This window comes from Littorina saxatilis, linkage group LG3 (genome assembly GCF_037325665.1).
Source record: "Littorina saxatilis isolate snail1 linkage group LG3, US_GU_Lsax_2.0, whole genome shotgun sequence".
Taxonomy (NCBI): domain Eukaryota; kingdom Metazoa; phylum Mollusca; class Gastropoda; order Littorinimorpha; family Littorinidae; genus Littorina; species Littorina saxatilis.
The window spans coordinates 39,043,087-39,057,740 of record NC_090247.1 but is presented as its reverse complement, the minus strand read 5'-3'; the positions used below and the strand labels follow the sequence as shown (position 1 = coordinate 39,057,740).

General features: G+C 41.1%; 1 protein-coding gene across 2 annotated transcripts; it reads left to right on the top strand.

The window, feature by feature from the left end:
- Positions 1-112: 112 nt before the first annotated feature.
- LOC138962330 (microtubule-associated tyrosine carboxypeptidase 1-like) lies at positions 113-13,037 on the top strand. 2 transcript variants are annotated; one of them, XM_070334109.1, is made up of 6 exons: positions 113-1,213; positions 2,432-2,582; positions 3,023-3,191; positions 4,371-4,538; positions 4,880-5,157; positions 12,114-13,037. In XM_070334109.1, exons 1-6 carry the CDS (start codon positions 813-815, stop codon positions 12,348-12,350), a joined length of 1,404 nt encoding a protein of 467 aa, XP_070190210.1. In that variant the 5' UTR covers positions 113-812; the 3' UTR covers positions 12,351-13,037. The 2 variants fall into 2 exon arrangements, with proteins under 2 accessions (XP_070190210.1, XP_070190211.1); XM_070334110.1 differs by having other exon boundaries at positions 10,055-12,256.
- The last annotated feature ends 1,617 nt before the right edge of the window (positions 13,038-14,654 follow it).

Below are 14,654 nucleotides of genomic sequence, written 5' to 3'. Positions count from 1 at the left end.
GTTTTCATTACCGCGTCTTCGTATTTGTATTTGTTTTTAAATATTTGTATTCAAAGTCATTTCTTAAAAACCGGATGTGATGACGCTTCCATAGTTACCACGTACGGTTTAAACATGGCGGTGTAGGGAAAGACTTGGCGGACCGCTAGCCAAGAGCTGGCTCATTTTTTACATCTGAGCTAGTCTGTTGCAACTTTCCCGCTGTAGGGTGATTTTGGTCAGTTCAACGAACTGCCACAGTAAGTTGAAGGGCCATAAACTCAGCAGAAACACGCACAGTTGCAATGGGAAGCTCGCGTGAATACCTTGGCGCCATCTGACAAGGAGGGGTGTCCGTGTCTTCTGCTAACGATGCTGCCCTTTTGTTAGCTGAAGCCGACTATCCGATCGTCCTTCGCTGACAGCTATTGCCTACTTACCGATCGTTCTGGTGTGAACTTCAAAATTAGAAAAGAGGCACCAAACACACATTTGATCGACTTGCTAAATGATAGATGTGCTGGACAAAATGAGTCACTAAAACTTTTTTGCCATGCTGACTGGAGCTGTCTCCTTTTCACTGAACTCTGAAGAAAGCAACATCTTCACACAGAGGTTTACCGAAAAGGGTGTGTCAGCATTGACTGATAATATATATGTAGCCTACTCCGGTCTCACGTACTTTGCTCTTTTTTATGATGCTTCAAATCGCAGCAGAAATGATATTAACTCAGAGTTCTGGTATGTAGATGCCAGAGTGTGGTGAACACATTTGACTTTTTCTGCATTGCTCAGACTTTAAAACTGTGCAAATTACAATCAAACAACCAACAATGAGGAAGAAGCACAAGGTCTACCAGAGTCCTACTATCCGGATTCAACCCATGACCAAAGGTTTAGCCGACCCAGAGACATCAAGCAACTTGCAGGAGCAAAAGAACCGGTTTCTAAAGCAAGGAAAGACTCCAGTGTTTGTTGTAGCAGGGGACACATCTGTTGTGGAGGAGTTAGCAGCCAAAACCAGTGGAAAAATTCGTTTTGACCTTCTCGGAGAGGCAGAGTACATTCTTCGCACAGTTAAGCGAGAGTTCAGGACCGGAGAGGCCTATCTTGATCAAACTTATGGACCACGTATTTCACAGGATGAAGCCAATGAGATCCTGCTGGAGTATATCAGTGAGAACAACTTGCAGGAATCGCTTACAGTCTACTGGTCCAATGAGATGAATTGCAGGTAAGCCCAGAAAAATCAAGGGTATTCCCATAGAGCCTCTTTTCTGTGTGAGAATGTGGAGTGGAAAGGGTGTTACTGATCAGGAAGTATTCAACTGAAACGCCAAGACAGGGGTTGCAGTAACTTGTCTTTTATTAACATATATACCAGAAGGCAGTGTCTGTTGACACATGAAAAAAAAACCACATTATAAGTACATGACATAAAAAAGTGTAAACGCACCATGCATAACTATGCCTAATAACCATAACAAACATTCAGCAGTAAACCTGAACTACCAAGAAAAGAGAGAGGGGGCAATGGGGAGACAGGACTAATCCCCTACAGAATAGATTGCTGAAGACGCCAGTCACGCCTCATGGTCTGCAGCCATGGAAGAGTGACAAGGCCGATAACTTATGCCCTGTGTTTTTTTGCAAGAGCGCCCTCAGAAGTTGCTTTCTGTGCTTTGGAAACAACATGCTTTTGTGCGGGCGGATTCAAGATGGCGGATGAATGTTAGCCAATGATTGAGTTTGACAGACAAAACAGGCATTGATTACAAGCGAAGAAATTTTTGATGACAAAGTCGTAGAATACGATTGTTATAAGAAACATTTTCAGTCATAGTTTACTTCAAAATGATCTAGAGTTAAAATACTTTTTCATCATTTCTTAATTGATGTAATTGGTGCGCTAGAACAGTCGAAGTTAAAGAAAGTTTCGTCGTCGAAATGAAACCAAAACTTTAAACACTTCAGCCGCCATTTTTGTTTCCTGTGCACTACCTACAAGAGTCACCGCGCAACGCCGCTGATTGTTCACGGTATGCGAAGGGTTTCACAGGCGCGGCGGTAAATCGTTCCGGAACATCTTACACTGCGAAATGGCCTGCATGGTATATAACTTTACAACCAGTTCCTTTGGGGAGACTACTCTAGCTCTGATGTCACAAAGCACGCACACAGCGCCGAAGCGCTACATTACGAAACAAAGAAAACTGCTCGAGCGGAAAACTAGCGATACAGGCAAAACAATGAAATTTATTGGGGGAGGGGGGGGGGGGGGGGGGGGGGGGGTAAGTGTTCAGAATAACCATTCTTTCAATAATTCAGACTTTGGTCTCGGTGTAAGTGAGCAATTCCTCTTTTTTCTATCTTACGCATGCAATGTTAAAATTTGATATGAATATTATAAAGCAAATTTTTAACATGTAATTTGTGGTGTATTTCTTTTCAGTGCTCGGATGATATGGAAAGGCTACAGTTTCAAGTGCAATAAGCCAGAGGCCCGCAGATACTCCCTCTGGTTAAATGGCACAGATGAGAATCCTTACCTTCGAAAATTTGGACTCCGGTGCCTCATGGACCATGAAATTGGAACACATTTTGTATCCTTACAAATTCACATGTTTCAGTAAATTTATCCTGAACATTTGACCCTTGTGTATGCAGGCGCATGTTGCTTAATGTTATTGGTTGGGTATCGTGTGAGCTGTGTCCCCTGGATGTCGGAGACGAGTAACTTTGTAAAGTCTGCAAAATCAAGTTATGTCATTTGTTAATCAATGTTATTAGGGTCAAAATAAGTTCTAGATGGGTAGGAAAAAATAGGGTCGGAAGGGGAATCGGAAACATTGCATTTTTGATTCACCTGAGTATTTGTATTACTCTTACTATAATAAATAAATTTTATAATTTATAATAATAAAGTCTTAGTATTCATCATTGTTTGTCTAATTAGCCTCACTACATATGATATATGTCAAGTACAGGTTATTATGACAACAGCATGATCAGAACTACCTTTTGCTCCTTAACAAAAGCCCAGTATCGCTCATACAACGATGGTTTTCAGCCTTGGTTCTATGACAGGAAAAAGTTTGGTCTTCGCGGTGTTGGCTCTTTTGAAAGCTTGTGCACAGAGGAGGGTTTAGCTTCCATAAACACATTACTGAGAGCCAAAGAAAAGTATCTTTGGTTGTCTGCCCTTGTCTACTGTGAGTTGCAGTCAAATTAGTGCAGTGAAACCTTTCTTTTAAGACCTCAACAAATCTGAGAAACTTTGGTCTTACAAAAGGAATTCTTAAATTTAAGGTATTTAATACCATGTACTGAATGTACATAGACTTTATGGAGATAAAGTCTTAAAAAACAAGGTCTTAAAACAGAAGGGGTCTTAGAATGATGGGTCTCGGTCATACACGTAAAATTCCACTTGTGCAAAAAACACGAGTGTACGTGGGAGTTTCAGCCCACGAACGCAGAAGAAGAAGAAGAAGAATGATGGGTCTTAAAACAGAGGCTTCATCTTCTATATATATATACGACTTGTGTCTGTCTGTCTGTCTGTCTGTGTGTTCGCGATGCACGGCCAAAGTTCTCGATGGATCTGCTTCAAATTTGGTGGGCATATTCAGGTACACCCCGGACACAATCTGGTTGATGAGAATTATCAACACGTGCTCTCAGCGCGCAGCGCTGAACCGATTTTGGTTTTTCTGTTCATCCATTCCCAGTAACTCTTCCTTATCTTCTCCAGTGTTTCGCGTTTTATCTCCCTTCCTTCGTGTGGCGTCAATCCATATTCCTGTTACTATTTTTAGAAAGTCACTGTCCACAACGCTCCTTATCTTCTCCAGTGTTTTGCGCGTTTATCTCCCTTCCTTCGTGTGGCGTCAATCGCGTACGGTGCGCCACTCACCCGGCAAAGCCGGGTACCCGGCGAAGCCGGCGTACGGTGCACCACTCACCCGGCAAAGCCGGGTATTCGGCTCTACTTCTTCCCGGCGAAGCCGGCTAAGCGGGTATTCGTCTTGTTGTATATACTTCCTGTTTCTGCTTCAAAAGGGAAGGAGAGAGAGAAAACGAGAACATAGCAGTTCATGGTATAATTTATGGGTGAAGTTCAAATATGTCAAAAAAATCTGTCCTTCAAGTACAGTTTGCACTATTGAACTGCCACATAGTCTTTAAAGAAAAAAATCGATTACCTTGCTTTAAGTTTGTGTGTGTGTTCGGGGGGGTCATAGCAATAGTACATTGCTACAGACTGTTTGAGATGCTGACAATAAGAAAAATGTTTCACGCAAACACATGCATACACAAAGGTAAACATTAGTCTGACATTTAAATTATGTAGCTTTGACAGTATAAATTCAATGCCTCTCATCTTTCAGACACTTCCTGCAAATCAACTGAGATGAATTTCAAACAGCTGTTTGACCACCTGGGCCAGTTTCTGCACAATCCAGAACAGAGATGGAAGCATGTGATGAGAGTCAAGCGGGGCCTTATCGATTCGAATGACCTGGGTGGATATGGGAAGGATCAGTGCTACTTTGAAGGTATTTGGTGTTGGAATGAAAAGATGTGCAGAAACACACAGAGTTGGACCTATGCATGCACACACACACATACACAAACACACACACACACACTGAGGCATGCAGAATACATAACGCAAAGTATACTTTGCAAAACTGGCCACACAAAGATCGAGTTATCGGTAAAAAAGACTTTGCGAAGTCGATGCAAAGTCAATTTGGGGTCAATTAAGGATGGGCTTGGAGTAATAAAGGGCAACAAAAGTTTCTTCCATTTGGCATGATGACCATCAAAAAAAGTAACAAATACAGTCTTTGTACATAGAACAGGATCACTTATCATGCTGTCTGGGACATTACAGGAGCTGTGGCAATTCTACGCAACATTGACAACATCAATTTCAAACTCCTGATGACTGGCAAAATCTGCTATGATGAGGTGGCTCGGGTCAAGCGCATGGCGCGACTGGGAAGCGTGTGTTTGCCGGCCATCATGCAGGACATGGAGTCGTACCGTAAGCAACTGAAAAGCATTGCAATCCTCAACGGTCTGTTCTTTGAACATCCCTCACACGGTCCGTCACAGTCCTACCTTCTGCGTCTCAAGGAGCGCCAATCAGGAATCCGCAAGCACAAAAAGGTGAGAAGAAGAAAAAAGTTGCGAGCATCTATTTCCAAGCTTGGATCAGGGTCTGAGAAGTCCAAAGCCACTGTACCTATAAAAGCATGTGAGCGGCCTGCCAGATTTTCATGCATTGACCCAGGAGAGTTCGTTTTGTGTGACAGACAGCATAGCTCTGATCTGAAAGATTCAAGCTCTGGCACAATTGTTTCTGATTCTGATGCTACGGAAAATCTGAGTACTGATGTCTCTGACACAAAAGTTTCTGATTCTGGTGCTCATGTGAAAAATGAAAGTGCTTATGCACTGAAAGAAAATGGTCCTTGTTTGAAATCTGCAGAAGACACTGTGCTGCTGAAACTTGTCAACAATGCAATGGACAGCAGAGCATGTTTAGAGGGCAGAAACAATTCTTCGTCTCCTAGCCTGAAGAAACATGCATGCATCCCTCACTTGAAATCCATAGAGAACACTCCCTGTGTGAATACTGTCAGCCAGGTTTCCCTCCCCAGCTCTGATGAATTTTCTACACATGTGTTTCCCAGTGTCTCAGGCGTTTACGTACGTGGGCAATACCCACTGTCTTCTGTTGATATAAGGACAAAGTCACGGATTCCCATCAAGGGCACAAAGCGACCCAAAAGTAGCACCAGTGAAGTAGACAAACTCAAGCTTGCTCCCCTCAATTTAAAGAGAATGGAAAGGCCAAGCTCAAGCCCTCGCTCAAGAAGGAGTTCATTTAGTTGTAATAATAAAATAAAGTGTGATGTCTCAGCATCATCCATAGCATTTGAGATCGCAGGCAGCGTCAGTTCCTCCTTAGTCAGTAGGCTCAGCCCAAGCGAAGACATTAAATCATGGCTTCTTTCTTTGCCCCCTTCTTTTTCTACACCTTCACCCTCTTCCCTAACAGTTGCAGACGCGCCCCTCCCCTTCCACCCATCAGTCTTGAGCAAATCGGGGATTTGGGAATGACGCGTTGTGTTCACAGTCGGGCGACTTTTGAGCCCACCATGGACCCTACCTCTTGGCCTGGCAGCGAGCAAGCAGCTCAGTAAGACGCAAATGGCCCGAGTCACACATCTCAGGATCTTCAGTAATCTGTCTTGCATAACTGAAAATCTCAGTCATGTGTTTTCAACATCATGTTCATATACCGGTATATCATATATACCTAAACGCAATCAACCAATGTGACGCAGTGGTTATCGCATCAGGCTGTGGACAAGGATCCATATAAGGTTCAAATCCCATCAGAATCTATCCGCCCCAGGTTGTTGTTATGTAAGAAGTACTCATGTGGAGAAGATAAAATCTGACTAAAGTTGTCATTCTTTACTGCGATACGATGCCTGAAGTGACTGACATTGTCTAAACCACCACCCACCCCAACCCCCAAGTCCCTGCCCAGAAAGGACCATGCATCTGCTTGTGCGGGAAAATATCAAAACTAGCTGATATCTAAAAATGCATTACTTCAACAGGTTCATTAGGCCTAAAAAAAAAAAAGGTCTGTTTACGGTAACATAGGGTGAAAAAATAGGGTCGGTAGGTCGGCTTTTGTTTTTTTTCCAAATTTTTTTTTTTCAATTTTTTTTCTTTTTTTCTTCTTTTTACATTTAGTCAGTTTTGACTAAATGTTTTAACGTAGAGGGGGGAATCGAGACGAGGGTCGTGGTGTATGTGTGTGTGTGTGTGTGTAGAGCGATTCAGACTAAACTACTGGACCGATCTTTATGAAATTTGACATGAGAGTTCCTGGGTATGAAATCCCCGAACGTTTTTTTCATTTTTGGCTCACGTAAGTGTAGCCTATGCGATGCTAACTTTTGTCTGTCTGTGCGTGCGTGCGTGCGTGCGTATGTATGTATGTATGTCTGTGGTAGAAACTTTAACATTTCGTCATTTGAAGACGTCACATTATGACGTAAGAGGGTTAGACGTCACGCGAAGGAATTACTGAAAGTCTCGGTCATTATTTTGAGCGGGCCGAGACTAGTTGGCTGTCGTGTCCCTGTAAGTAGGCTACATGCAGACAGACAGATCTAGATCTAGTGTCTCGCTTTCTTGCACAGTGTCACCTATGCTTACTGTGTGTGTGTGTATGTGTGACGGAGTGATTGAGTTTGTGTTACTGTTTGTCGATTTCTTACGTGAGCCTTGAAGGCTTCGCCTCTTGTTTTGATAAATGTCTTTGATGACGTCATATCCGGCTTTTCGTGAAAGTTGAGGCGGCACTGTCACGCCCTCATTTTTCAACCAAATTGGTTGAAATTTTGGTCAAGTAATCTTCGACGAAGCCCGGACTTCGGTATTGCATTTCAGCTTGGTGGCTTAAAAATTAATTAATGACTTTGGTCATTAAAAATCTGAAAATTGTAAAAAAAAATAAAAATTTATAAAACGATCCAAATTTACGTTCATCTTATTCTCCATCATTTTCTGATTCCAAAAACATATAAATATGTTATATTTGGATTAAAAACAAGCTCTGAAAATTAAATATATAAAAATTATTATCAAAATTAAATTGTCGAAATCAATTCAAAAACACTTTCATCTTATTCCTTGTCGGTTCCTGATTCCAAAAACATATAGATATGATATGTTTGGATTAAAAACACGCTCAGAAAGTTAAAACAAAGAGAGGTACAGAAAAGCGTGCTATCCTTCTTAGCGCAACTACTACCCCGCTCTTCTTGTCAATTTCACTGCCTTTGCCATGAGCGGTGGACTGACGATGCTACGAGTATACGGTCTTGCTGAAAAATGGCATTGCGTTCAGTTTCATTCTGTGAGTTCGACAGCTACTTGACTAAATGTTGTATTTTCGCCTTACGCGACTTGTTTTTTTCTCCCCTCACAGTTCATTTCTTCTCATCAATCCCTGTTTTTGCCCAACATAACTAAGATTATTGTTCAGGAATTTTTACTCCTAACAGTACTTTGAGCTTACCTCCCTTCTGTCGTCTGCTGTTTGAGCGCAAACAGCTCTATTTTGGATGCGGGTTTTTTTTGTTTTCAGACGATCCAAAAAAAAAGATTAGGGTCGGGCCTAAAAACTAGGGTCGGTCGAGTTACCGTAAACAGACATTTTTTTTTTTTTGGCCTAATGTATTTTATAAATACAAAGCTTAGAAGAAGACAGTGTGTTTATTTGTTTATGTAATATCTATCAAATTCTATCATTGGGAATGTTGACTGCCTTATCATTCATTTTTATCTGCAGAATGGGCTGGGAGGGTGCATGGTTTACATCTTAATGTTTGTGTCCAAACCGCTTGTTGATGTTGATACAAAAATAAATGATTTTTTTACTCACCTGAGTAATTGGTGAGTATTAGGAATCATATGTGTCCGGTTGTGTGGGCGGCCATGAGCCAGCTGTCCGGCCAGCCGGGCCGTGGACAAAAAACTTGGCGTTGAGGTTATCTCGGAAGGTTTTCAAACTAGACCTCTGAAACTTTGCACACTCTTAGAGTTTGATGATCTCAAAAAGTGCCCCCAGTTTGGTTGACCCTCGTCTATTTTTGGGGTCACAGCGGGGTCATGTTCGTTTCATGAAAACTTAACGTTGAGGTTATCTCAGATGTTTTTGAAGCTGGAGCTTTCATACTATGCACACATCTAGGGTTTGATAATCTACCAACTTGACGTAAGTTCGATTGACCCTCGTCAAGTTTTGGGGTCACAGGGTGTCATGTGCGATTCATAATAAGTCAACATTGACGTTATCTCAGGGGTTTGTGAAGCTAGAGCTTTGAAACTTGGAACACTTCAAGGGTTTAATGATCTACCGACGTGACCCTAGTTTGGTTGACCCCTGTCAAATTTTGGGGTCACAGCGGGGTCATGTATGTAAAAGCTTTACATTGAGGTTTTCTCAGTTATTGTGGGAGCAAAAGCCTTCAAATTTGTTGGTGATCAGCAGACATGACCTAAATTTGGCTTGTTTTCATCAAATTTTAGAGTCCCAGCATGAAAATGTTTGCTGGAAAAGATTTTCACCACTGAAAATAATCCACTGAGTTGTCAAGGATATCAGTCTTGACCTTATTAAGCTATGATGTCATTTTTTTTTTTATTTAGTCAGTCTTCCCTAGACTATTGGATATGACATCATGTTAGGATGTCATAATAGTGTCAGAAATGAGGTCACTCAAGTGTCTGAGTGTATACATATTTTGATTGATTTTGTCTGGGCTAGCCAAAACTCAATTTGGGAAAGAAAATGAGTAATTATTATGATTCTTGTTACAAAAAAAATCTCTTTTTTCTAAAATGCTTTGGTGGATGTTGAAAATGTCAGGCTAGTGATGGGATGAATATGGTTGGTTGGTTTGAATATATATGTGAAATTTTCTTAGGGTTGAATGGATTGATTAGGTCACATAAGGATCAAGTTTATGTCAACCAGTTGGACGTGAAAGTTCTCTTAAACATTATTTTATGAAGCTGGAACAGCTTTTTTTTTTTTTTTTTTTTTTTTGGGGGGGGGGGGGGGGGTCATAGGTAGTGGAATCCTCTTTTTAAGACCTACAAAACCCTAATGGACATGGCGAAAGAGAGTCGTATAAGCATTTGCTTTCAACAACTTATAAACAGAATTATGTCAATTCAAAGTTTTGCTGCATCAATAAGAATGAGATGCATTTCTGATTACAAGCAAACGCATGGTACATGTATGTATTTTATTTCTAATAACAAGCACATGAATGATATGTTGCAAAAGAGTGTCAATTTTCAATCTGGAAAGGAAATGATTGCTGATTCAGATAAAAAAATTTAAAAAAAACAAATCCATAAATTCTTGACAAAATGATCATACCAACAGTATCAACCTCTTGATGTCTGGCAAATGTTGTTATCATCCACAAGCCTCTGAACATGTTTTTGATTATTATTTTGGTTTCAGCTGCCAGCATGGTGCTGGCCCTTTTGAATGAACATGACTGCATGGGTAGCTTTCATTTAACTATTATGCTTTAATTCTTCCTTCTCTTAACTGATCTTGTCCTGGCTAAAATGAATTTTATGCGCAGTCTCCTAGCAGATCTAGCACACAGAAAACTAAGAAGTAGAAAATGTATGAAAGAGTTTGTAGACCACAAGAAAGTTACATGATTTATTTTTAATTTATTTGCAGTATTTCTAGCACACCTTCTTTTCTGCATGTGTGTGTGTGTGTGTGTGTGTATATTTAGTTGATGAGATCGTACAGTTGATCAGATTGTTACCTGTAAACGTATAGTTTTAGAATGGTTTGAGGAATATCTCAAAGTAAAAAATGTACCTTTTTCTTTGTGGTGATTTTAAATTGAATTCATAATCAGTTTGTGTGAAAAAAGAAAATATTCCCTATTCAAGCTAAATTTGTTTCTCAACATTCAATGAGAGAACATATTTTTTTGGATTTATTCCCAATCTGTTATGTGTATAAAAAAAAAAAGGAAAGAAAGTATGCTTACCTATTCGGGCTACTTTTCTCGCGCTCACATTCAATGAGAGAACACGCAAACAATTTATGTTCCTTTTAATTATGTACACTTGTGAATATGTATGAATATTAATCCAACTTTCACCACGTACAATCGTACCAGGAAGACTTTACTACATTGTATTACAAAACATTCGTAAACTGTAGTAGCATTAAACTTTCACTTGATAATTTATCTCACTCTCTTGAAACAGTAAAGCGTTTTAAATACATGCAGATAATATCAAAAGTGTTTTTCACTTTTTTTTTTACAGACTGATTTCTTTGCTTTTTCATTTACAAAGGCTTATAGCTTGCATTGCGGGGCGGGGATGTAGCTCAGTCGGTAGCGCGCTGGATTTGTATCCAGTTGGCCGCTGTCAGCGTGAGTTCGTCCCCACGTTCGGCGAGAGATTTATTTCTTCTTCTTCTTCTTCTTCGTTCATGGGCTTAGACTCCCACGTTCACTCATGTGTTTAGCATGAGTGGATTTGTACGTGTATGACCGTTTTTACCCCGCCATTCAGGCAGCATACGCCGATTTCGGGGGAGAGATTTATTTCTCAGAGTCAACTTTGTGTGCAGACTCTCCTCGGTGTCCGAACACCCCCGTGTGTACACGCAAGCACAAGACCAAGTGCGCACGAAAAAGATCCTGTAATCCATGTCAGAGTTCGGTGGGTTATAGAAACACGAAAATACCCAGCATGCTTCCTCCGAAAACGGCGTATGGCTGCCTAAATGGCGGGGTAAAAAACGATCATACACGTAAAATTCCACTCGTGCAAAAAACACGAGTGTACGTGGGAGTTTCAGCCCACGAACGCAGAAGAAGAAGAAGCTTGCATTGCCATTGACTGGCAGGTGAATTATTCATAGAACTCATGTATTGGCGTTGTGTGTAGAGTTTATTTACACATTTTCATAGTCATGTGTGTGCCATATATAGATGCTTTTATCTAATAAATTCTAGTCAAGCGCTGTTGTTGTTGAATTCACATGCTTCTCTGTGATAGCTGCACATTGTTCCGATCGCTATGATAAAAGCATAGGGGTGGCTTTACATGTACATCCTCACAGGAAGCTTTCCTATTAGGGACATGTGTGTGGATGATATGCTATCCGATCGCTATCAAGTGACTATTCTTTTTTTATACATTCGGAGCTATAGATTACAGCTTATTGGCATTTGTTATATATATTAAAACTGTATTCATGATTCAAGTGAGTAAACCCCTTCGAACAAGTTGCAAGTATATTGTATACATGTATTGCAATTGTGCCGCATATGTACCGTAATGTTGTGTACCCAAGATTGTTACTACAGTAGGCTCATTTTGGTTTAAGAACTCTCAATTGCCATTACTTATATTTTCACTATAGGTTTGTTGTGAGGAAACAGGGAAGAATGCAAGATTTGTGTTTTTTGCATTCTTTCTTCTTCTTCTACGTACGTTCCACTTCCAGTATGTACATTATTTTCCATTCTGTGGCATAGGTACCAGACATGTGGCCAGACATTCAGGAATGGTTATCACCAAAGAGCCTGACAGTAGTATCCAGCACAGCTGTTGCCATTGTGCTGTTAGCGGCTGCTTTGCTATTGCTTAACTTTGGTGCTGATCCTTGGCAGATACTGACAGCTATTTTAGATTGCACAGCTCTGGTTACCGTCACTGCTTACCAGCACATTGTAAGCTTTTGTGTTACGAAAATACTGGTTCCCATAATTTGATCTCACAACTTCAGGTAATAAAGTAGTTTGATGCAGGTTGTTCAGTTTTCTATTTATTACTGTTAGGGGTTAATTTGTGTTTTACAGTGGAACCGCCCTGTTTAGACTGCCGCAAATCTGAGAAAATCAGGTCTTAAGTCTATATTTACATGTACATCCCTCTGTATGTACATCCCTCTGTATGTACATTTAGAGACCTTATAGTGAGAATATATCAGAAAAAAGGATCTTAAAAGGGGTAAGTCTTAAAAGGGGGGTTCCATTGTACTGCCACACTCCGTTATATGCAACATATAATACATGTACTGATTAAAACACCAGGCCAAACAGCAATGAGACAGTTAGTGTCTTGTCACATGTGATATTTATATTTTTCTTTCAACTACATTGTAACCGCATTATATTTATTAATTTAAAGTGCAGGACATGTTCATGCTTATTTTTCTGTATCTGTGATCACCTGATTTCATTCCAGATGCCAGTTAGATTTCAGTTTGTGTAACACATGTCACTTGCATTGTTTGGAGGATAGCAGAAACTTTAATCTATAAATATTTTTGTGGAGATCAATTACTCTAGCAAAGCAGTCGTAGCTCCTCAACATTTCAGAAAACTAAATATTTACATTATGTTCTGCCTAGAAACATTATACAATGTAAATGTAATAAAAAATCTCAAGAAATTTAATTTGAATTATTTGATATTCTTTTCAGATTTATTTAATCGAAAATTTTATTGTAAATTTTCATTTAATAAATATACCTACCCGAATCACATGTAGCATTGACACAATCGGAGATGCTAGGTTCTGTACAGGCTAACCGTCTAAGGGAAGCAACCCCAACCACAAAAGTGTAAACGTAGCCATGGTAATGCCCATACACCCGGGGAGTTACCTCCCCTCGTGCATGCCACGTCACCACTGCTACTGAACACGTGGTTCCTATCATTCGACCTAAAGAATAAATTCTCCAAATCAAAAGCGGGGTTGGCGGGAGGGAATATACTATGTGATTCGGGTAGGTATATTTATTAAATGAAAATTTACAATAAAATTTTCGATTAAATTACATATTCCTACTCCGAATCACATGTAGCAGATTGCAACAACAAGGCGGTGGGAAAGAAAAATCCAACTCACTCAAAAAACCTTGCCGAAAACCTGGACCGCTGCCAAAGAATCAGGGCGGTCCCAGTGGGAAAGAAAATCTAACCCACTCAAAAAGCCCTTGGCAGGGCTGGCCCACTGCCAACAGGCAGTGAGGGAACCGAGGAAAGTCCTGATTGACAGCCGAGAAGTATCTCAGGCAAAAGCGTAAGAGACAACCTCAGAGATCCAGAAAGCTGTGCTCAGCACTTCTTCCAATCTCCTAGCCGTAAAAAACAGCACAGGAATAGACCCAAGCCTTGGATTAATAACCCTGGCGAGCCAAGGGAAAGACAAGCTTCCCCCCCCCCCCTTTTATTGGAAGGAAATGCTAATGTCCTGAGAAGATCCGTGCGTAAGGTTGTCCCCTCAACTGAGAAGGACGAACCCCCGCGGTGACCTTAAGACAACCATGCCAAAGTCTGCAAACCTTGGGATGTAGTAAAGCCCAAAAGGCTTGTGAGAAAGAAGTCAGCTCAAAATAAGAGTGACCAATCCCCACGAAAGAGCGAGAGAGAGACATCCAAGCACTACGTACCAGAGTCCACCTCGAAGAGAAAACTCACAATAGAAGGTCGCCAGTCATCCCCTACCAGTCCCTGCGAACGCAGGGAGAGAGGTAGCACCCGACAGCAGCCACTTACGACTGTGCGTAAGCTACCGGAAGTGAGGACCCACGGTGGTCAAAAACCGATGTGACTGGCAACCATAAACAAAATGGCTAAAAGCCAGAATGTTCCCAAAACAGTCTGCTTGAAGGTAATCGAGAGTGAATCAAAAACCTAAAGCAGAAAACCAAGACTGGTAAACGTAAACCGTGAAGCCAGCCAGCCATAAGACTCCCGAAACCAGAGTTCTCAGGGAAAAAACAGGCAGTTAACTTCCTAGCCAAATCAAGAGCCTACCTGAGTTTGGCCAGAAACCCAGAGCGCGTCTGTCCCTGTCTGAAGACAGAGTCCAACGCGGAGAAAAACGGACAACCGCCCTAGACAAAGTTGCCTTTTGTAGCCGGGCGACTGTAAGGAAACCCGACCCAACGGACGTCATCCGGACTCGCCTCATACTAAGATGAGGAAGAAGAGAGGAAAGGCCCAAGACTGAAGTCACAGGAACCAAACCTTAGCTAAACCTCTGCCCGAAGGAGAAGAGTAGCCAAA